Source organism: Lepidothrix coronata, unplaced genomic scaffold (assembly GCF_001604755.1).
Source record: "Lepidothrix coronata isolate B3197 unplaced genomic scaffold, Lepidothrix_coronata-1.0 Scaffold239, whole genome shotgun sequence".
Taxonomy (NCBI): Eukaryota; Metazoa; Chordata; class Aves; order Passeriformes; family Pipridae; genus Lepidothrix; species Lepidothrix coronata.
In genome coordinates, this window is record NW_016690419.1 from 317,874 (window position 1) to 342,289 (window position 24,416).

The following is a 24,416-nucleotide window of genomic DNA, read 5'->3' on the forward strand; positions in this document are numbered from 1 at the left end:
TTTCCACCCTGCATGAATAAAGCAGTTCAGAGAGCTCCTCGTGCACTTCAGGAAATGCTGAATAAAATCATAGAGATGTTTTTAAAGTCCTGGCGCCGGTCTTAAAATCTGCATCTCGGGATTTTAGACCATCATCATCATCATCATCATCATCATCAAATAGTAATTCTTGTAGGATTCAAAAATGTAATATCTGCAGAGAGGGATTTGAGCAGTCTCTGCAAAAAGCCATGAATTATGAAAGCTGGGGAAAACCCCTTTTCAATGACCTCATCACTGTGGATATTTCCTGCCTTCTCCAGCAGAATGGAAGAGACTCCTTGCATGATGTTATCACATGTCCTGCCCCAGCCAGAGAATCCACATCCTGATCTCATCAGACCTTTGCATATAACCCAATACCTGTTCCCCCCTGTAAAATCCCCCCAGATAAAGTGGGTTTTCCCCTATGATGTAAGTGCTAAGACCCAAAGGTTTGTAATTTAGAATTTTCCCTTTACCTCATCCCTGGAAAGTCCCCAGTTGTAACAGAATGAATATGCAAACCCCCCGTTGAATATGTAGATCCTAAACCCTTTATATATGAACTTGTGAGTCCAAGTAAACTATTTCAGCTTCTTGCCTCCCTGGGATCATGTTAGTTTATTGACCTCCACAAATTCTCTCATTACTATATTAAATAACAGCAATTCTGCCTTTGTTACATTTCTCCCTGCATTGAGCTCATATTGAGAACATTTTTGTTTTAAAGTACACCTGCATTTTACTTTTGTTTTCTTTTTTTCCTTTGTCTAGGCTTTCAAAGCAAAGCAGAGAGTTCATTTCTGCCTATTACCTCTGACTGCTTGCAAGTTGCTTTTCCAGGAGTACTTCATAAAGGCTCCAGCTATTGCTCTCCAAACCATATTGTCAAAGCTGACAACAAGAACACACTAACAGAGGCAGTGAAGCTCTTGAGACAGTGAACTCCTTCAGCTCCTAGGAAATAAAATTAGTTTTTTGCTCTACTCCTATGCTTCCTTTCTGGACTGCTCAGAAGGACCTCACTCTGTCTCAAAGTGGGTGTTCAGAGCTGTAAGACACAACCAACACCTGACAGCACAAGGCCCCCCATCCAAAGGAGGAAAAATTAAAATTTAAAAATCTTCCGGTTTAAGTTCTGTGAATTTTCTGTGCTTTTAAATCTATGGAAAGAAAAAGATAATCTCCTACAATAGAATTGAGGTACAGGAGCTGTTAGGAATGTTTTCTCTGATAAACCCTCCCATGGCTTAGATGGTGTGACAACAGAGAGCACAATTAGGATTAAATGTGGCTTTTCAGAAAAGCTGGGATGAACTCAGGTTTAGGCAGAGCTTTCATCCATTTGATCATATAGGAACCACTCTCAGGTGCTGGGATCACTGAAACCAAACTGGCTGCACATGCTTACAACTGTCCTTCAATCGTGGGAAACTTTTTCTAGCAAGTACTTCCCCATCCATCATTATAGAAAGGTTTCACTGAAGGGAAAAAGAGAAAAAATACGAAGCAAAACCCAAAGACGGATTATTAGTTCCTCTCACCCCTACTGAACTGCTGGAAAACTTCTGAGGTAGGAAGTCTCGAGACAAAATCAGAGCATTCAACAGTACCACCTGCAAATGGCTCCATCAGGCTTATTAAATTAGGTTACTCAAAAAAAAAGCACTTAGTATGAAGTTCCTTGAAAGCAGAGCAGATCAGAGCGAGCCTGTGCTGCAGCATATGCTGCCTGCCAGCTTTTACACCCAAAATACAGGAAGAGGAATCTGTTTCTTTCATAACACCAGTAGAAGCCACCACAAAAAAATACTCATGGAGAGTTAAACTTGATTTAACATTTTAATCTCAGGAATCAACAGTCTTATTTGCAGGTAATATGGACTGAGAAGCACCCATACAATTTTTTTCTACTGGAAAGCTAAAAACTTTTCTCTGATTTCCTACCAAGGAGATTAAAGTTGTGAAGACCTTACAGAGGAAGAGGATGGCTTCCCGTGCTTCCCCAAACACATCCACAAAGCCACCTGCAAACACACACAGACCCCTTACACAAAAACCAGAGGGGCAGGATCTGCTGTGCTCTGTCAGATGCTGGTGCAGGGCCCACCATCTCCTGTCTACAGCCACCAGAAAGCACTGCAAGCAAGCCCCTGTTCAGTCTCACACCTGACCTCTGTTTCAAAATCAATTTTTCATCCATCCTGAATGGAGGGATGAGGACTGCAGCCCTCAGGTTCTCATTACTTCCAAGTGCTTCAGAGCACTTATAAATTAATAAATAAAAATCCTAAGTGAGGTCAAGTGGGGAAGACTCTGCCCATCACTTCTTTTTTTTTTCCTGCCATCCATTAAGGACCTGCTGCTGTGTGAACATAACACCTGAAGAATCAGTTCCAGCCCTATTTTAACTAAAACTCATAATAAGCAGCTGCAGGATGCAATGAAGCTACCTGCTAATTTCTTATCTAACATATATATCTTTCCCTCCAGCTTCTCATGGATTGCTATTGCTGCTGGGGTCCACATCTCCATAGTTCTCAAACCTAAATCTAACACTCATGCTGACAGTGTAAATTATGGGCTAAATAAAAACACCAGCGAGAGAGGGAGGGAAGTGTTTCAGGAAGATGGGCTGACAGAAAGAAAAGCAAATTATCTTATATAACACAGATATAAAACATGTGTAGCAACTCGTCTACATTCACCCTGAGCAGAATTACAAGACAAAGGGAGATTCAATTAGAATGGAAAGCAATCAATCCAGATACACAACTATATGATTTCACCAGATTAGGAAAAAAAAAAAAAAGGATACAGAATAATTACCAGCTAAGTGGCCTAAGTAGAAATTTCCTGTACAGCTATTACATATCTTTACATTATCATTACATATCTCTTCAGTGGAGTCAAGATACATTGTCTTTCCCTCTGAATTTCATAGACTTGACCCCTCTACAGACCAGGATGTTGCTCTGGGATGCATTGCCTTTCTCACCGTGTGGAAGCACTCCTTTTTATCTTACCAAAATAGGGCACACAACTTGGGAGTGCAGTGATAAAATGAGGTGGTAAAAATGTAAATAATAATGTCTTAAAGCTAACACATATCTTATTGTGATCTTAGCCAGAATCTTTTCATTACCACAGCTGTTTTTTTTATTTTTTTATGCAATGCATTTAAGTAAAATCCTTGCTCATTTCAGACCTGTATCTGCACAAATTTAAGTAAATCACAGCCTATTTCAGAACTGCATCTGCACTACAGGAAAGTTTACCAAAGAGTATGTCAAGTTTCTTGTGCACATCTGTTGCAACAAATGTTTCCCAGTAAGTCATGTCTTAGTTATACCCCAGTATTTATGTGCAAAATTAAACTGATAAGGAAATTATAGATTTACACTTTTCATCATATTATTCATCATTCCCTATTCCTCTTCACAGTTAAACTATTCAAATTTCTCTTTCTTCCCATCTCAGAATCTTTGACTGTAGAATCTCCAAGATAAGATTTGTTTCTAAGGAGATGCTTTATTTTGCTTCCCAGAACCTGAAACTGGGGACAACACAACTGTGATTGTCTGCAGGACATCTTATTTCATTATTCTACACGAAACTAAGTTGAAATAGCAAGCAGATTCCTCTTACCTGTTTGTGAGCATGATCATAAGAGTTAATGTGATTGTCAAACTCCTGGTGTTTATAGTACTGCTTGTCACAGAGTTCACAGTAGAAGTTGGCTTTAAGATCTTCCAGAGCTTTTGCTATCGTGTTTTTCTTTTCAGCATAATCCTGGAGGGGGGCGGGAAAAAGTAATTTTAGTTTTGTCTTTGATGCTGCAAATGGATTTTGTGCTCTGCAGTTAATCATATTTGTAAACATTTACACACCTCCGTAACTAAAAGCCTTCCCGTATTTGCTGTGTTACACTGCACATATTTGCTGGATCTGCAGCAAGGCTGAAGATTTGCACACTTTAATTTGCTCTAGAGTTGCCAGCTCCCCTTCGGGGCTCTGTCAGAGGCCAGAAGGATTTCCCCGGGTTCTGTCTAAATACAAATATTTATCACACTGAAGGCTATTTTCCAGTGAATTTCCATCCAAGCCTCGCTGCTCAGTAAGATACCCAGGCAGAATAAGCATGAAGATACAAATGGCAATAATTTAGTTATCAGGCTTTTACAAGAAAGTCTGCTTACTAAAAAAGAAAACAAAAATTAAAAAAACCCCTACTGGGTCCCCTTGAACGCCCACACACATGAAACATGGGGAACACTCTCACAGCTGAGATGGAACGAGTGTTTTCCTCACTTTGTATTTGTCATCCCATATTAGAAGGACACGTCTCTGCTTACCAGACATCAGCAAAAGCATCACACACAAACTTGCTTATCATTTATGAGCAAATTATAGCCAAGTAATATTTATTAATTTCCTAAATAGCATGGCCTGTCCTGAGAGAGCATGGAAATGGTCTGTCATCTCGGATTAGTTTAGTACCAGTTAAACACTGAACATGTATAACCTCAGTGCAGTGACTCCTGCTTTTGACAAGACTGTCTGGGATAGAATCTCAGCCCAAAATCCCCAAACACATCAAATATTGTTTAAGAAAATATTTGCTTCTCAAAGTTTCATCACTCTGAGCTCTTTGGAAGTGACCCTAAATTCCCTTTCTTACTACTTGTTCAGTTAGATGAAGATAAAAGTTGATATTGCAATCAGAGTACCCAAAACTGAGTTAATCTGGGGGGAAAGTCCCTTACTGCTATCAGTTTTCACAGCTGACAACTCATAATTTCAATATATTTTGGGGACTTTAAAATGGAAAATTTATGGTTATTAGATTAGAATATTTTCATAACAGTGATGTTTATTAAAAAAAAGGAGAGGACTAATAGTCATATAATTATATCCACAAAGTACTTATTATTTAAAATAGTACTTTAACTATAATTCAGCATGATTGGACTGCTAGCAAACACTCTTCATTCATACCCAAACTGGGGTATTCCCTCACCAAAAGTGTGCCCATTAAAAGAATCACAAAAGTAATTTCAGAGTGGTGTTTTGAATACTGGCTGACTAATGAGGAATTCACACATTCCTAACACTTTTCTAAAATTATGTTTCATAAAGTATGCTTGGTTTAAAGCCAAAATGGGTTAGCATTTTATTTCAAGATACAGCAGTATTTTACACTTGGAAATACATTTATGCAGTATTGAAACTTATCCTGGAAACTCTGCACTTAGTTCTTGGTATTAACTCATAAAAACTGCAGGTTTGAAACCACTTCAACTGTTACCAAGAGATGCCTGTGTTTACAGACTCACAGAATATGCTGAGTTGGAAGGGACCCACAAGGATCATCAAGTCCAACCCTCAGCCCTGCACAGGACCAGCCCCAAGGGTCACACCATGAGCCTGAGAGTGTCATCCAAATGCTTCTTGAGCTCTGGCAGCCTTGGTGCTGTGCCCACTGCCCTGGGGAGCCTGGTCAGTGCCAACCACCCTCTGGGGGAAGAACCTCTTTCCAATATCCAACCTGACCCTGCCCTGACACAACTTCAGGCCATTCCCTCAGGTCCTGTCTCTGGTCACCCCAGAGCAGAGCTCAGGGCCTGCCCCTCCTCTGCCCCTCACAAGGAAGTTGTAACTGCACTGAGGTCTCCCCTCAGTCTCCTCCAGCTGAACAGATCAAGTGCCTTCAGCTGCTCCTCACATGGCTTCAAATCAAGGCCCATCACCATCTTTGTTGCCCTCCTTTGGATGCTCTTTAATGGCTTAACATCTTTCTTATATTTCAGTGGCCAAAAGTGCCACAATATTCCAGGTGAGGCCGCCCCAGGTCAGAGCAGAGCAGGACAATCCCCTCCCTCGACCGGCTGGCGATGCTTTGCCTGATGCCCCCCAGGACATGGTTTGCCCCCCTGGCTGCCAGGGCACTGCTGACTCATATTCGACTTCCTTGTAGTCTACAAAGGGATGATTCCTAATTTTGCTTTTTTAAACCATGAAAAAGAAAAATCTGAATTTGCGGGAATTATTAGAACTCTGAAATATTACATATATGACGTCTGTGAAGGACGAGAGGCAACATGATGGGTTCTAAGACAAGAACAGTGAATAAATAATAATTTTTTATAAAGATCTCACATCATGCTGTTGATTGACCCTTGAGCAAACTTTTGCAAGACTTACTATTGCTGCACAATACCTTACATAACTTCATTGGTGGTGTTATTGATATAAAGCACCCTTTTTAAAACAATATACTCGTTATATAGTGAAATCTCACCTAAATGCAAATAAATTTGACATGCCAATGCACCCTAATGAAGCAGGGACACTGGAACCCCACAAACTACTGCAAAGTAACAAAATCTCTTCAGGATCTTGGGGTTTCTATCCCTAAATTACTTCAGCTACAGTTCTTTTGGGGGACAGGGCTAAATTTACATTACAATATTACCTCACAGTTTCAAAGGCAAGTAAAGAATGGCAACACATCATCTAAATCAGATGAAAGCAGATGGAAAAGAATAATGGAGTTCAATCATGCATGGAGAAGGGGAAAGATGGAACTTTTAAATGACAAGAACCAAAAACATTTGGGAACATGTGAATGGCTTCATTGGATCACGTCAATCTTTTAAACCTGTGTAAGATTTTATTCTTACAAGGAAAGTGACTCTTAACTAAGCACAATTCCCTTGGCTTTGTAGGTGCATTCTGCTAGTTACAGTTGGTGAATATTGGAAAAGGTCATAAACACTCATTTTTTACTCCCTTTGACTAGGTCACTCCTAAACATATATATCCCCTACCACACTGTCTCTCAGGTATTGTTCTCTGAATGACACAGTTCTAGTTTATTCAGTCATTCCTTATATCAGGGCCACTCATCACCTCTGCTTGTTCTTGTCACAGCCTCCAAAAATGACATGAGAACATGCTACACCACGGTGCCATGAAGGACTATATTAATAGTCCCTATTTTCTACCCTCCTCCTTCTTGAATTTTTTAAGAATCATGATAGAGCACTAAAGCAACACGTTTATACAACTCCTTCATCACCCACATCCTTTGCTGCTGTACAATATTTGCTGGCAGGAGATGTTTCTATCCAGCTGCTAAACTTCACCTGACTCCAGAAAATTCCCATTTCTCCAATGGCAGCACTGGCCATTAACAAACCTCAAGGCTTCAGCTTATGCATTTCACAGGTACACACAAAAATTTCCTTAAGACACCCCTTAATGGAGGGTGTTCAGGAGATTCTCTGTGGCCATGGGATCCCCTGGGCTGTGTCAGGACTGAATCAACTGTGTCAGCTGTTCCTGCTACTGGTTGGCATTGGGAGCCAAGGAAAGTCCAATTTCAAGGATGAATGGAGGATGGAAACAGGAGAATACAGGCTGCTGGTTCTCTGCCTGCTCTGTTATTTCTATTGATTTTGCAAGGAGTGCTGCCTTGGCAGAGGAGGCTTTTCTCCAGCTCTGTCAATTTTGATGAGGGATAACTGCCCAAAAACTGACAGGAAAAAAATTACAGCCCCTGGACCTTGAGAGCAGCAGGCAATGGACTGCAGACAGAAATAACCTGGAAACTTATCGGAAAGAAATATTCCTGGAGTAAAGTAGCAGCCAAAAAAACTCACTTAAATTGGTTAAATACGATCAAGCTTAGTTTCATTTTCATCAAGATTTGCAAACGGTCCCGGAAGTTTTAAAAGAACTTTGAATTGTGATTCAGCCTGGTAATGAGACTAAGAACTGAGTGTCACTTAGTTTCATTATTTTTTTCCTGAAAGGCTTATTATCTGAGAGCCTACAGCTATAATTCACTGTAGCTATTTTTCATAATTTATATGAAAGATGTCTAATAAGTGATCCCATCTATCAGCTGGCTTTATTTCTCTAAATCCATCTTCTCCATCCTCCAAAGCCTTAAGCCTGGGCAAATGCTACTGCAAACATCTGATAAATTGGATTAAGAGCGGGCTCCATCCGCAGAGGGGCTACCTGTCACTAACCAGACTGGATTTTCTACTCCCATTATACGAGGGAGAAAGAAAGAAGGAACATTAAACTCTTTACACAGATTACTTTGGAGAGCTGACTGGATGCCTCAGTCTAGGGGATATTTTTATGGAGTGCACTTCAGGCTCATACTTCTACTGTCTGCAGAAAGGTCAGCTAGACACAAAAAAAAAAGGAAGAATGTGAAATTATAATACATTATCTACTCCATGGTGATTGCTAGTGTGAATATTCTTACTTTACAATAAATGTGAGCTCCTTTTATTGCAGTAAGCTATTCTGCATTTACTGTAGACTTAAAAGGGTCAGGCCTGCAGTCACTGCAAAGCAAAATGTATTACAGAAATAAACCCCTTCTTCAGGATAATTTACTGGTATAGTCATCCCAGAGAGGATTAGACTGCTCTGGTCTGATCCTCTCGATTAGAGCCCATTAGACCTGACAGATGTTCCAGTGTAACCTTGTTTCACAAAAAATAGTTAAAGCATTTCTTTTCTGTCCCAATAACCAAAATGAAAAAGCAAAATTGTATTTTGAATATTGTCAAAAAAAATTCCAGCTAATACTCTCAATTTGGCAAAACAATATATATTAGCTATATCAATATGAAAGAACCAGCCTAAAAAAAAAAAAAAGAAAAAAAAATCATCCACAACTTAAGAGCACACTTCCCTATAGTCAATTAACTGTGATATCCATGGGCACAATTAACAACAGATTCCTCAATTTCTGGTATATTCACATGGTATTATAAAGACAGTACAAAGAAGCAGATTTTGTGGAATAAAATGTACAACTTACTACCACCTCCTCTGCTATCAATCTTGGTATTACTTGGTATATATAATTTTTTTAATATCTTTGCATAGCACTTTTTCTTCCCATGTAAGCATCTATACATCATCCACTGATGCACTTGAAGGAATAAATAAAAAATAGAACACATTAATAATATCAATGTGGGGTAGCAACAAATCTAATTATTTATAAGTTTCCTGTCCTTATCAAGGCAGGGAGACCAAAGCAAAAGGCAATTAGATACATTGATCATTCATTTCCATAGCAAGTGCCAGTTTCATAGCAAGGAGACTGATGACTGACTGGGAAAATAAATACCCAGAACATTGTCAGGTTTTTTTGTTTCCCTCACCCAAAACTTTCCCGTTAGCTGTGAGATGTGACACCAAACTACAGCTCATGAGGCCATGAACATCAGATGCTGTTTCCTTGATCCCTTCTGACATTCTTCTCTTGGGCAAAGGTCCTTCCACCAGCAGTGCCCTCGCTGTTTCTCCACACTGGATGAGGATGGGGCCAAGGAAGGAGGGGTACCCTGAAGATCCCCACATTAACTGAACATCAGAGGCTGAAAAACCTCACCTTACTTTTATTTTCTCTTCAAGATTACCTGCAGACACCCAGCTTCAACTACAACACTTCCTACATACAAGAGAGCTAATCAGTATTCTCTTGAAAATGCCTACTTGAAAATGCTATTGAAGACGTGCAAATTATTATAAAACTGGCTTCTCAACTCCTCAATAAACTCTCGCAGACAGTATTTCATGTTTAGATAAACACCCTAGCATTAGGATAAATAATATGGTGAAATTAGAATGAAACAGCAAAATTTATTCCCATCAGTGCTGTTTGCTTCCTCAAGTCATCCTGAATTTTTCTGCAACACCAGATTTGTTACCCATACACCTACTAATGCAAACAGCTGAATCCCACACCCCCTGCACTAAATGGAGCGAGACAGATGCTAACAGGGCCAAAGCTGGACTCAGTGGAGAACAAAGCAATGCAGAACAGTGCCCTGCAATGGAGAGACTGAATTAACTTGAAAGGAAGCTTATGATGAGCTAGCAATTCGTTATCAGATTTGTCTGTCTCATTAACTCACTTAAAGCACTTATACTGTATAATTACTTTTAACTGGGACTCATAAAATCACTTGATTGGGGGTTTTTTTGCCATTAAAACTGTTGGGCATTGGTCTGTAGAATTATTTATTTATTCTAATGCCTTAAAAAAACCTGCTTGCAGGCAGAGCATGCACTTAAAAAGGTGAGCATGCTGGCCACAAATTTTTGCTTGGATGTTGTATTAAGAAGGAGCTCTTTATCAGTGCTCATAAGAAAGCACAGGTCTAGTTATGTCAGAGAAAAATTTATCAACCCCATCTCTACCACCAATCTTTTGACGTACAGACAAAGCAGAACTGAAGAAAGCTTTGCTGTAGAAAAGAAAGAAGGTTTAGCTCTAGATAATATCTTCTTCACTGAATGTTCATCACTGCCTAATGATAAGCAAGGGAAGAAGGAGCCTGGTATTAATCTCCTTTATTCCCCTACGTTAAGTAGTCCAGTCACATACTTTAATTAGAGCAGAATTTTGATTTTAAAACATCCTGGGGTTTAAACCATTTTGGCTTTTAATTTCCTTACAGCAGGCTTGTAAACATCTAAAGATTTTCATAGCTACTTAATGTAATTCCATTGACAGGTAAGTGTCTAACGTAATTAGACTCTTCAGAAAAATCAAGTTTTTTTCTGTTTGATCCTTCCAGCGACACGGGGAACTAAATGAAGTGCCTTTTAACCCTGCAGAACTCACGGCCCTGGAGATGGACTCAAAGTCCCTCCCGAGCATGAAAACTGAGCACTGGAACAGATGTCAGCGTTCGTGCCTGGCAGATCTCAATCCCGGGGTCACGACCACAGCTCTCACGAGCATTTCAGCACCCGAGGAAGGGCAAAGGACGGGCTGAGGGCGAGTTGTTTATTTATTTCACCGCGGGTTAACTGACTGCCAGTCGACTGGCTGCTATTAATTTGTATTAAAAACTTCCCCTAGAGCTCCTGAAGCTTTAATGTGTTGGCGAAGTCAGTTGTTGGTCTAATAAAAACTGCCAGTAAAGTTGGCCGCGGCATTGGGGACACGGGAAAGTTGGACCTCATCTTATTAAACAGATTTAATTTTGAGCATATGATTTATCTAGGGGACAACTTCCACATGAAATTTTGCATATCTGCATTTTCAGGATGAGAGTTTTTGTTGCTTATTGTGTTCAATTTTCCTAGCCTTGGCTTCTCTACTTGGCTATTGTAATTTTCTTTTCTGCAAGATTTTAACATGATCCTCTATAGTGATTTTCTTTTCTTTTTACTAAGCTTTCAAAACAGGTTTTCTTGTATTGTCTCTATTCCACTTTTGCTTATTTTTTTTTAAGATTTTTTTTTTTTAAGGAAAGCCCAAAGGAATATAATAATATTCAATTTAAAATAAAGATGTTTCTATCCCGTTTTGTTCCTCTCAAAAACACAACTTCTCCCTGACTGGTTAAAACCACAATCTGTTCTACTTTTTAAAAAAATCTGAAATATTGTTCTTTAAACATAAATCAACGTCTCAAAAACAGAAACATTAGATTTGCCCTACTGAGGAAGTTTCAAGGTGTATTTTAAATTCAAGAGGGGCTGATCACGTTTTCACAGCCAGCGTGTTTGTCAGAAGGCACTGAAGGGCACACGGTGCCCACTGGAGTCAGTGCTCCTGGAAATCCCCACAGCAGGCTCAGGGATTGTTCTTAACAGACCCTTTCACTGATTCCATTCTACTACGGCTTTCCAGACCATTAAATCTTTTCATGCAAATTCCACTATCCTTTTATAGCTTCGGGGACCCATCATGACCAGCCTTACATTATGTGCTTTGAAGTTATGTGCCAGGAGCACTTAACCACCCAGCCATTGAGAGAGAGACCTGAGATCTGAAACTCTCCAAGGCAGGTTTGTGTGTCTGCCCAACAAGTCCTGGACACGGACAGGAAACAATTCCAGCTGCAAACCAGAGGGACAGTCTATTCTAACATATAGCTGATGGTCTGTATCCGTTTATCCCACTGGAAAGGAGTATGTCCTATGCAGACACCTGATTATTAAATGAACACATTGTTTAGGGCTGATACTTTAATTTTAGTTAAAAAAAATCCCCCTATTGTGACATCAAACCCCCAAACCCACTAGGAATTACTCTCCTGAGCTCCTTCAGCTGTCTAATTGTGAATGTGCATGAGCTTAAGAACTGCATTATGATGCAATATGATGCAGTAAATATTTATTTGCCCAAAATTGATCTTCGGCGTTATCACAGGCAGAGAAAGACTTCACCTGAAGGGGAAAAAAAAAGAAAAAAAAGTTGGGAAAAATGCATTTCATTTGGCATCCTTAAATAATGCAAATAAATCGGCTCAGAAGCCCTGAGGAAAAAGTTTGTCCTAATGGGAAATGGGATTAAGTTTAAATTTGCCATAGAGACCATCCCTTGAAAAAAAAGGGAATAACAAAGAAACGAGAAGAAAATTTTGGGTTTGGTAACCAACAAAGGTTTTTTTGGTAAGTTGGGCTGAGTTGCTAGGAACGTTTTCCCCTGTAGCAACCAGCTTACTGTGTTTTTAAATATCTTTTTCTCATGATGCACCGTGATGTTTCCCTCCTAAGCCTGGTTGGTGGGAGGGGTAAGGGTACTCTGGGATATGTGTATTTTATTTTGAGTTATATGTTGCTATTAAGCAAGCAAAAAACTCTTTGAAGCGCTGCACCTCGCCAAAGGAGAATGCTGTCCCTGGATGGAAGTGAGGGAAGTGTGCCAACCTTTGCAACACATAGACTGAGTTCCTGAACTCTTTCCCTGTGTGCTGGTTTCCTGCACTTTTGGGACTCACAGGGTGGGAAATGGTGATTGGCATGGAGCGGAGCTTGAATAATGATTTAACTCCTGTTTTTTCACTTATTGATGTAACAATTGCCCACTGTGTGCTTTTCTCTGTCTTCTGTACTTTTTCTTCTTCTGTCAGCCAGGTTCTCTTACTGCTGCTACTACAAGAGAGTCAGAACCCTTGGGGTGGCACTGAGAGACCAGATTCATATGCCACTAGATTTCTTAATTATTGTGTCAGATCAACCATCTTGTCAGGGAGGGGATAACTATTTTTCTCTCTTCTCTTTCCCTTTTTACTTCTTTCTTCTCTTAATCTCTCTTCTCTTCCCTTAGTCTTTTCTTTCTGTTGTGGGTAACTTAAAAACCAATGGGTTGTATTTCACTGAATTGGTGGTTGGTGTTTGCTGGGGACTCTTGTGGAACCCTCTCCTTGGCTGTATTTCGCTCCTGTAAAAACCTTTTGCCAAAACATCTATTTCCTCACTAAATTAAAAGAAATTCTCTCGGGTAAAAGTGCAAAACTTTTTCTCCTTACACGATTCGAGGCACGAAACAACTAAGACTGCAAAGTTTTGTGTGGGCAAACTATTGAGAGTTTAAATATAAGCAACAACCCAGCGTGCTACACTGCCAGACAATAAGAAGACCCCTGTAGGGGTCCTGATTTATCCTGGTGGATCTAATTTGGAGTGACCTTATTGCAGTCTTAAAACCCAGACACAGCATCTTTGAGATGAGATGGGCCTGCTCTTCATTCTCTCTGAAAAACATAATAAAAATAACAGCAAAAATTTAAATGGCCCTACGTTAAGTAAAAAAAAAAAAAGAAAGAAAGAAAAAGATATTGGAGTAAGTGCAGGTGGGGTAGAAATACTAAATACAGTAGCCAAGGACCCGTGGCAAATATCTTTTCCCAATGACTTTTAGTAAGGGGTTTTTTTTACTTTTTATCTGTGTGAGGAACAAATGGCAGAGGGAGCATTTATCATTGCTGTGACACTCACCTGTGTAAAAAGGGATTGGAATAGATGCAACTCATGACAATAGCTACTTTAGGTGAATGATAATACTTAAGTTTTGAAGACTTCAGGCCATAAAATTGGATAGTTGATAGTCAATAGGTTCAATAAAAGGGAAAGACAGCAGAAGCTTACGAGAAAATGACACTTTAAGGTTCCTAAGTGCCTAAAAGCCAGAAGTTAACTCCACCTCCTGGCCAAAGGGGAGAAGGAAAGCTTTTGGTTGATTTGGTACTTTTCACTCTTGTGTTCAAAAATGAGGAGAAAATAAAGTACTGTGGTGCAGCCACGTGTCAAGATATACGGCTGGGCAAACATTTCTGAAGTTGACAGTGTGAGATATAGAAAAGGCATGAGAAAGCACTGTTATTGATCTGTTTGCTGTCTGCCTAACCAGGCAAGCGTTCCACAACAGCCAGCCCTGCAAGGAGGACAGCCAAACTCAAACGTCTGATGGCCGGTCTCTGCACAGGAGCTGATGGAAAATACCTCAAAATGACTGGCCATTACCACCAAAATGACATTTCCAAGGACTCTCCTAGAACTGCAGCAGGACTGTGGCTGTGCTGCTCACTGAGAGATGAGCACACACGAGATGAAGCATCATCCAGCTCTGCCCACAGTCATTAACTGCATCCTGAGAGATGCAGAGAAAATGAGCCACAGCCACAAAACACTCAAAAGCTTCCTCAAAAATATCGGGTTCAAGCTCAAACGTTAGCATAAATGATAGATTTAGGCTCACCCCTAGTCACATTATTCCATTTTCTGTTCCTGTTTTCTGCACAGAACGCTGGCAAAAATCCCTGAAGTTGAGAAAAAAAATCCAGGGAATGACAACTTGTCATACTGTCAGCTAAAGAAATTGGGTTTTAAATGCATTTTCAATATACACTGACAAAAGCTCAGGATTGGACTAGAGCCTGAGATGTGACTGAAGTTTAAGTCAGGGGCTATTTCTGCCAATCTGTCACACACTGCAGTGCTCAGAACAGCCATCAGAGAGGGAGACACTAAGCCACAAACCCTGTGTGAGCAGAGCTAATACACTTGTCTCAACTTTTCCTGCTAACAGGGACGCTGCAAAATCCATCAGGTCCACTTTGAAACTCCAGCCTGAAAAGGATTCTGTGTATCTTACTGACCATTTCTGTCAGAGAAGTGCCTATAGGTTCCAATCGCTGTAGGGACTCTGAACAGAGCAGAAAAGACAGTTTTAGAGTCCCCAGAAGTTGAAGTGGTACTTTACAGGTACCTCCTCCTCAACAGCAAGGCCTCTCCTCAATGCCCTGCTACCCCTCATCAGTGCCAGCACACTTGCTTTCAGGAGCATGCATTTATTTGGACCAACACGTTGATTTAGGTTAAAAATACTTCTGCAGGAGGGAAGAAATATGTTTACTTAAAACCTGAATCAGTTCACATGTGCAGTTAAGCTCCACCACACCAGAACAAACAACAGGGAGGTTGCATGAGAAACAGAACAACTGACAGAGATGTCCAAGGGTGACCAACTTGATTACAAAGCCAACAGCAAAAGCCAAGGTCCAAAAGACAGTAGTGCAATGACCAAAACTAAAATTGAAACCTCTTAATATCATTTGCTCTGTCTGGATAAAACCTGCACTTTTAGGTTTTCATAAAACTACAGATCCAAAGATCTTAATTTAGTCTTTCTGAAGTTGTTGCTAAATGGCTGTGAACTGTTCACCAGTTACAGAAGAAGAATGACATCGAGCCTCGAGGATCCACTGATACAACTAGAAGGGAAAATAATGGCAGAACACACTAGACAGAAATGTATATTGAGGAGATGCCAGCATTAGTGGTGAGCTCAAGGCATTCAGGAACAGAAAAAAATTTTTTGCCTACAAATGCTTCATATTTGTGGATTATTCAGTTCCTGCTTAGCCCTGAGCAATCCCTGCCCAGCCCAAAGTTTACCCTTTTTAGTTGAAAGAAACTCCAGCTGCCTTTAAGACACTAACAGGAGACAAATGCTGCACACCATGGTAACTGCTGGATGCTCAACAGGCTTTCCAGCAGGAATCATCAGTGGAACGTATGCAAAATTAGCATTTCTGAACCTGCTAATCATTTTTGTTACAAAGCAAGAGTATCTGCAATATTGCTGATAAAGGACTCAGATGAGCAGGACTCCAGCTTAGCTGCAGTTAGTAGTAAACTAACAAAATTTTATGTCAACGAAATACAGCTACTTAAAAAAGAAACAAAAAACTGACAGTCTGGATGCAGAGCTTAGCAAGGCCTACTTAAAAAACTGATCATAAGTAGCAGTGAGCAGATAAAAAGATATATATTCCCAGACCAAAAAATCCAAAGGGCTTTGGATCTTGGACTTAGTCAACAAAGCAGACCTCAGCCAGCAACTGCAGCAGGGGGCTAATCTCCTCTGGGCCCAAGTTTCAGGTGTGGATCCTACAACATTTATGAACAGTATCCTCACACTGTGGTCCATTTTCCACTTCCTTTAGACTCTCCATCACTGAGATATACATAAACTCTTGAGCTCTTTGCTTCTCTATGAATTTGGACTGACATGGGTTTGCCATTTCATGTACACTTGTGAATTAACACCTACACATACAGAGCGTGTCAGCACAACCAAAGTTTGGAAACCAGGCTTGAGATATGTTACCTAAAGTGCAAACCTGTAATAAACAAAATGGATTTGGGAAACTTATCAGTCCAGGTTCAATTTTACAAAGGAATGACCCATAAAACCCACCAAAATTTGGCAAAAACAGTGACAGAATAAAATGTTACCAGAGACCCTTAGCCTTAAGTCTAAACTCAAGGAGGTTTTAATCTTGACCCTACCAGAAAGAAGTGTCGGGACTGTCTTTTCTGCTTTTGGCTTTTTTTGGGTGGCAGAAAGAGCACAGAAGTGGTGAGAGCTGGAGATGGTAATGCTGGTACCAGCACACCCAGTGCTCTGCTCCCCCACCAGTACTCAGCTCTCACAGTGAAGGCACAGACAGCTCTTCTGGGTCAGTATTCCTGTGGTATTTTAAAACACATTAATCTAGCACAGGTTTATCAAACAGAAACCTACACACTAACATCTCACTTCTTAAAATTGCGCTAACGATTAGAAGGAATTCTCCTAATTATTATTTTTACGTATTTATTATAGGTACTGTGAATATCTAGTGAAAAAATAACACAAACTGAATTCCATCACATGGTAAAATAATGTTGGATTCCAAAATTTGGATATGGGAAAAAGAAAACTGCTAAGTTTGAACAAAAGCCTTGGGCTGACAGAGACTGGGAAAAAACCTCCATCTAGAGCCAGACAAGGATCCATTGATGTCACAGGTTTGGAATGTCCTGCCCAAGCCCAGAGAAACCATGCCCTGACCTCATCAAGCCAGTGCAGAAGACTTATTGTGTTTTGTCTCTCCCTTTGTGTTACCTGTTTCCCCCATGTAATCCCCCTAAGACAAGATGGGTTTTCCCCTACGATTTAAGTGCTCAGACCCAAAAGTTTGTAAAGTAGGATTTCCCCTTTACCTCATCCCTGTAAAGCCCCTAATTGTAATAGCTCTGCCCCTCGATGAATATGTAAACCCTCTGTTGAATATTTAGACCCTAAACCCTTTAAATATGAACCTGTGAGTCCAATAAAGCATTCCAGTGTCTGCCTCCAAACTGGGATCGTGTTAGCTTTATTGACCTCTGCAAAATACTTCATGAAGATTAAGTGAGATTAAAGCATTTTAACTACCCCAGACAAGCAATTTATTTCTTCCAAACAGGGTGGAAAGGTACTCTGGCAGAGGATGCTCATATTGAAGTTCCGTGTCAAGTTGCTGCCAGGAGGTGTTAAAGGAAGACAAAGCACTCAGGGTTTTTGTTCCAATTTCCTCCACAACAAGGCAAATGAAGCTTTTACGGACGCACACTTCAAGCATCGCTTTATCAAAGTTTTTCATGTGCAGTTTGATCCCTTTTCGCATCAAATTTCACAAGGAAAAGCCTAAACCGATACATTCAAACACCCACATCCACGTGTACGAAAATAAAATAGATGGCAACCGTGTTTATCCTCATGAACCTCGTTTTTATAAGTGGCTTTTCAAACAACTGGATCTCCGAGAGCGCGTTAAAGCAAGTAACGCCCGTGCCCCTGCGCACGATCGGGCTGTGCTGATGGCAGCAGAGCTCGCTCAGCTTTCAGAATATGAGTCAGCAACTGCTCTGTGATATCTTTAATTTGGTACAAGCTAAATCCTCTTAAGAGCGCCCGCTGGAATCCGAAAGGTCAGACGGGAAAGCGGCAGAAAATCAATACTGACAGTTCTGTCGCCCTCCACCATCTAGGGAGCTCCTTCTAAGCCAAATTGCTCCTTTCTAATCTTTCGAATATTTGGCTGCTCGAGTCTTGCTTATGTAACATTAAAATAAAATAAAAGGAAAAAAATAAAATGACTACTTTCCTGAAGAGAAAGTGGTATTTTTTAGCATCACAAATCAGCTGGGGTTTGTACAGGTGTCACTGTGATCAAAGCTGCATTTTCATATAGAGACCGTCCAAAGCCACAACAAAATGACTGACTGCACTCCTGTATCAGCTACAACACTTTTGAGGTGGGTTAGCTCAAAATCTGAAAGGCATATTTGACTTTCTTAGAGTTCTTCAGAAAGTACAGTTCCCCTATTTCCATGTTAATATCAAAAGGCAGTGAAATAAAAATGCCAGAAGGCTTTAGGTCAAGTTTTAAAAATGGTTTTCTTGCCTACTGTATTTTGATTATGAATAAATACCAGCACTAATAATCAATACACGCAACACAGAGAAAAAACATTAATTTTTCAAGGAAAGGATTTTGATTTTAATATAAAGCAAAGAAAAGGTCATTCTAATCTAAACCAGAATAAAAGTAAAATAAATTATCATCCCTTTAATGTTGACATGAAAATTTACCAGGTGCTGCAGCTGATAGCAGTTTTCTCTTATAAAAAATGCCTTAACAACAATAACAGTAGAAACCCACAGATTTTAGCAGGCAGGGAATAACAATTTGTGTCCTCAAAAAAAGGCTGAACACCCATAGAAAAGAATCAATGCTCAGCAGTATCCTCCTTTTATGTGGAGTCTTTCCTTAAGAATGTGAGACTGTAATAATTTTCTCTGCATCCTGAATTTGTGAGGTCTTTCAAACATTCTTTCAAGATTGTGTCCCCATCACCTTAAAACTGGGCTTTACCACTCAGTAACCACAAGCGAGCAAGTGATGACAACAGAGAAGTGGTGGTGGCCCATTTGCTTTGGAGTTTTAAAATAATTCTGTTGAATGTTTTTTTGGTTTTGTGGTGAGTAAAAGTTTTCACTCCTTTCTCTTTCTGAGGCCCAAGTGTTCAACTTCTGCTTCAAATGTTAATTCAGCCACTGAGCACATGGGTTTTAATGTTCACCTTGCACACTTAATTTTAAAGGCATTGAGAATACAGCAATTTAATGGAAATTCATTGACCTTTTAAAAAGCTTCTCTGCACCATTTTCTCTCATAAATTGGTAAGATATTTACTGGCATGGAGCTTTTACTTTTTCCATTAACAAATACTTTTCCCCCTTCCTTCTTGATTCTAATCACAGTGTTCTTTACGTCACGCAAATAAGTATGAAATAAAACTTTTTTAAGTAGCATTTAAAAGTAATAGAGTTACAAAGAGAAGTAGTAGGCAAAATGGTTCAGCAGTTCACTTTCATGCAAGTAAAAATGCTAATTCTTAATATATAAATGTCTGTTTGCACAGTCTCAGAGTGGTGCTAGTATTAGTTGCTTCAGTCTTTATTTTGGGCAGCTGATCCCTTCAGAAGGACAGACAGAGAGGAGGTCAGAGAAGAGCTGATTCCCAGCAGGTGCCTAGTAATGTTCTTGAAAAAAGACTTTATAACACCTGCTATCCAACAAAACCTGGCATTTCCTTCCTCAGTTCAAAAACTTTCTTATATTGAAAAGTTTCCTTTCCGTTTTTTTTTTATGATGATTTTTTTGGTTTGGGTTCCTATCTCTGGAACATTAAAATATTTTTTTTTCCAAAAAATCTCTAATTATATAAAAAAAAAAATATTTTTTTTTCCAAAAAATCTCTAATTATATAACTAAATATGGTTATGACAATAAAATTTTAGACTTTCAGGTCTTAGTCTTTCTCCAGGAAATGACACACATACAGAGGATTTCATATACACATTTGTACTTTTGGTTTTTTGTTTTATTGATTCTCAGCTTTCCCACACTGAAAATAACTTTGGGGAAGAACTTTTGAACAGAGGATCACAGATTATATGCTGGCATTTATTAATGGCAGAACTTTCCTGCAGCCCTCACACACATTAACCACCAGCACAGCAGCTCTGCTGTTGAACAGGAGGACCAGAAGGCAAAGCTATGCTATTGTACTTATTTTTTCCACCTCGAGGGGAGTAGCTCTTTATCTTTGGCTGAAGATATTGACTTTACATGAACAGAAAGGTGACACCAGTATCACCACTGGGTGAGATCAATGGAAAAGGCAAAGAAGTCAAACAATGCCACCTAAATACAAGAGGACCACATTAAAGCCACTGTAAAATCAGATAACACTGATTTGATTGAACAGCAAGGGAGAGAAAATGTGACCTGATGGGCTAACACTTCATTAACCAATTTAAACCTGTGCTTTTCAGATTTGATTATCCACATAACTAGTTGGAAACACGATGCCATCCCAGAAAGAGATGTGCAGGATCTCTCCAGTGCTATGTAATTAAAAGCAAATGTCAATCACTTGATGTAAAAGCCAACACCTCTGTGAAATGCAACTTTACTGAACAATAAATTCAGTTGAAAATTGGCTTATTATTTTAAGATTAAAGCACCTTGCATTACACACACAGAGCTACAGACTCTGGAGGCAAGCAGAAAGTATTTATTACAAAAGCAGTCATGCTTCGGTGACAGCAATTATCATCTTGCACTTGGTAAATGCCACACAAAAGGAGACTTGCTTTGGATGGTTTTATTTCAGCCCACCTGACCTGAATCAAACTAATAATGTATTGCAGCAGCCAACACCACCAGTTGATTACCATGTGGTCTTTTCATGGGTTTTAGTACGAAAACAGCAGCATGAGAATACAAATAGCAACTTTGGTTTTACCTTTCTTTAAAAAAGAAATCACCCATGCCCGCATTTATCACAGAAAAGCAGTTTTAGAGATCTCATTTCAACTGATGCAGCTTAGCATCATTTTAAAGACTCTGTTTCAGATTGGACTTACTCTGGGTTTATAATACTGAGTTAAAGATATTAGCAAGAGTTGATTATAAGATTTCCTTATGTGAAGTATGTGAAGACCAAGAGTAACAGTTCCTAGAAAGATGGTTTGAACCTGTGTGTGTTTAAGGGCACTCCTGTGTGTATTTAAGCCTCCAGTACTCACGCTGAAGCAATGGCTCTCAGCAGATCTTTGCCACCCGATTCAGCTGTTTAGGTTACAGGTTGCAAAAAGCCTTTCCCTAAAACAGGGTAGGAGAGTCAGAGGACTGTCATGCTCAGGAAGTCTGCCACTTTTTCTGACAAGGTTTTAAAAGAGCCCCAAGCTGCAGCTCTCTTACAGAATGACGAGAGAAAACAAACCTGTGAACGAAAAGCTGAGTAGCTGCCAAAACCCACTTGCAAACCAGTATTTACTTTTCCACTAATTAAAAGCACAAAACCTTCCTGGGGCTTGTATATGGGTGGGCTCTCAGGTAGCTTTTCTGCAACACTAACTAAGGGAAGGAAGGAGTTTTCCAGGCAGTTTTTCTTCCCTCATTTCACACTTGTTTCTAAAGTCCGTTGAAGCTGATTCTCCCTTGACATTTATAGCCAGGTAATAGGGGAGAACTGAGGGCTATTCTCTCAGCTGCCTCCTATTTCAGTTGTTTGGCTGAGCACAGATTCAGTCCATTTGGAATAGCAAAGAAAAGCTTCTCAACAGAAGAGAACAGGCTGAGTTGGGAAAGGAAAGCACTGATGAACGACAGACAGTGACAAAACTTTCCTTAGCATATAATAGCAGATTTGATCAAGACTGATAACATCTGTAATATTTAAAAGCAGAAAAAAACCTCTAAACTCTACATCAGCATTTTCTTCTCAGCCCTCTATGTATGAAATTCTGTTTAGGAGTTCATACAGCATTTATGTTGGGAAGCAAATGTTTTCTAAATTACATAATCTAACCTAGAGAACTGGTCTCTCAGGCAAAGTTTAGATGTTACAGTTAATTAGTAAAGATGTGACAGTTCAGTCTCAGGTAAATATGTATTATATCCCCATTTTCAAGTACGATTTGTGGCTCGGTTCTTAGTCTATATATGAAGGAAACACCTGGAACAAAACATTAAATTTCTAAAAGACTGGCCAGCCCTTAACATGCAAACAGCTTTTTGGCCAATACTACTCCCCTGCTCAAAAAAAATAATTTGGCTTTCTGAAGGCAACCTTTAGACCCAATATGCAGCCCCTTTTGTTGCTTAAAATGTGATATTACATATTTGGGACAATAGCTGCAGTTCTGGGAGCCTTAAGATTACATACAAATATGGCATCAGGCTATACTCAGTCAGAAGTAACAACTGACCTTGTTCAGCAGATTTCTGTGTGTGGAGCTCCCACAGGATCAGGGAACCTTCTTGACAGTCTATTTTAAAAGATGTGACTGTGTTGAAATGCTGATATGTTTCTGAAATATTTTTGAAAAGGCATTATGTGTTTCCATAAAAGAACTGAATGCTTGTATTACATCACCAACATTTTTTTCACAAAACTTGTTCAATTTACTCTATTCTAAACCAGGAAATTCAGTCAATAAATGGCAGAGCTTTGCAATCCATGCTACACAGCTCTCCTCAGTCTGCAAGTTCAGATCAATAATCAGCTGGCTGAAAACTTAACTCCTCCCCATTTTTTTTCCTCTGTTCCCCTGACACCACATGTGCCTTTTATACCTTAGCTGCAAAGAAACCAGGAGTTTCAATATTAGACTACAATGCAGCCAGAAATTGGTGCAGCAAGCAATTTAGATCTGATCATGCTGATGTCCCACTCCATTTGATGTATTTGACCTCAGCAAGAAAGAAGTCAACAGGCCACTGTCTTTAACAATGGCATTGATGAAATAAGGAGGACCTGCCTGCTCCAAAAGGTGTCAGGGTCAAGTGCTGTGGACGAGACTGATGCACATAATCAGCTTTGGGCTGTCTGCCTCAGACAACTACACTCCTTCTTAAGAAACTACTGCTCACCTTGGTCATTTATTCAGTATTCATATTTCTAATCAAAGCTTAAGAGAGACTGAGCAAGCATCTTGGAAAGCTAAATCTAAATGAACAGTTTACTACAAGAATACTCATAACTCCAAAGCAAACAGGTTTTTAAGATGCTTCAAGACTTTCAAATTATAGCTGATAGAGTCAAAACTTGAAAAGATAAAATTAACTGGCAAAAGGAAATGGAAAATTTGTTATGCCTTTTTTCTCCTTTTCCCGAGACTTCTGAGAAGCACCACCATAAAGAGAAAAGGCAAAGGGAAGTCCAGGAGATCCTGGATAATATAAGTGGAGCTTGAGTGCGATGAAAAAAACATAGCACAGAATGACAAAATGGTTTGGGTTGGAAGGGACCTTAAAGATCATCTCATTGCAACCCCCTACCATGGGCAGGAACACATTCCACAAGACCAGGTTCTTCAAATTCCTTTTTCCTTCCTTCCAAAGAAGATGGGCAAAGTTTTTCAGTTATTTCCTTCTATATAATTATAATCTTCACACGATTTTTATATTAGAATGAAGTTTTGTATCAGCTGAGAGATAAAGGGAAAATTTCATTTCTGACAGCTACTGAATCAGCTTTCCTAAATGGATGTCATATGGCAAATGCTAAAATTCACTGTGGGCTGACTTTGTCTGAGATTTTATAAGAAAAGTCTGCTACTTCAGTCACTTCCTTAATGACAGTAATTTACATCTATATTGATGTAAGAAGGGAATGCCACTAAGGTCCATCCACTGGGATAGGGACTGTACAAATACACAGAAAAGGACAGTTTGCCTTGTGGAGCGAGATCCCGACAAATCACAAAACTTCCAGTGAAAAACTGACAGCAGTCTTCAGGTATGTGGTGATGTGATAGTGAAGTAACCATTCAGAACATTTTCTTAAAAAATAAGAGACACAATCAACTACCGTGCAACTTTTCATCACATTTAAAAAAATCTAGATAAAACCCTCATACTAGAAGAGGTCTGCTGAATTAATTACGGCAGCACATCACAGCAGGGAGAGCAGCCAGAATAACTGGTTTGGATGAGTGGGCATATTAATAATTTTTATATATATTTGTTAACTAGTTTTAAATAGAGACAATCCAGAATTGAATAATAAATTCCTAGAGAGGCGAAATTCTTCCATGCAAAAAGGAATGTGTGTTGGCCCCTCAAATTTCCTTGTGAAAAATGTACAATTAATAATTAGGGTGGTTCTACTATAAAGTCTCATGATAAAAACAAATGCCTTTGGTTAAAAGAATAGTATCTCAATTTAAA

The 24,416-nt window shown here is 39.5% G+C and overlaps 1 protein-coding gene across 1 annotated transcript in view; it reads right to left on the reverse strand.

Moving 5' to 3' along the window:
* ZNF804A (zinc finger protein 804A) overlaps nucleotides 1-24,416 on the reverse strand; it is a 152,556-nt gene that overhangs the window by 36,701 nt on the left and 91,439 nt on the right. The window contains exon 2 of the mRNA XM_017834770.1: nucleotides 3,670-3,813. Within this exon, the coding sequence (XP_017690259.1) occupies nucleotides 3,670-3,813 (144 nt within the window). The remainder of the gene's footprint in view (nucleotides 1-3,669; nucleotides 3,814-24,416) is intronic.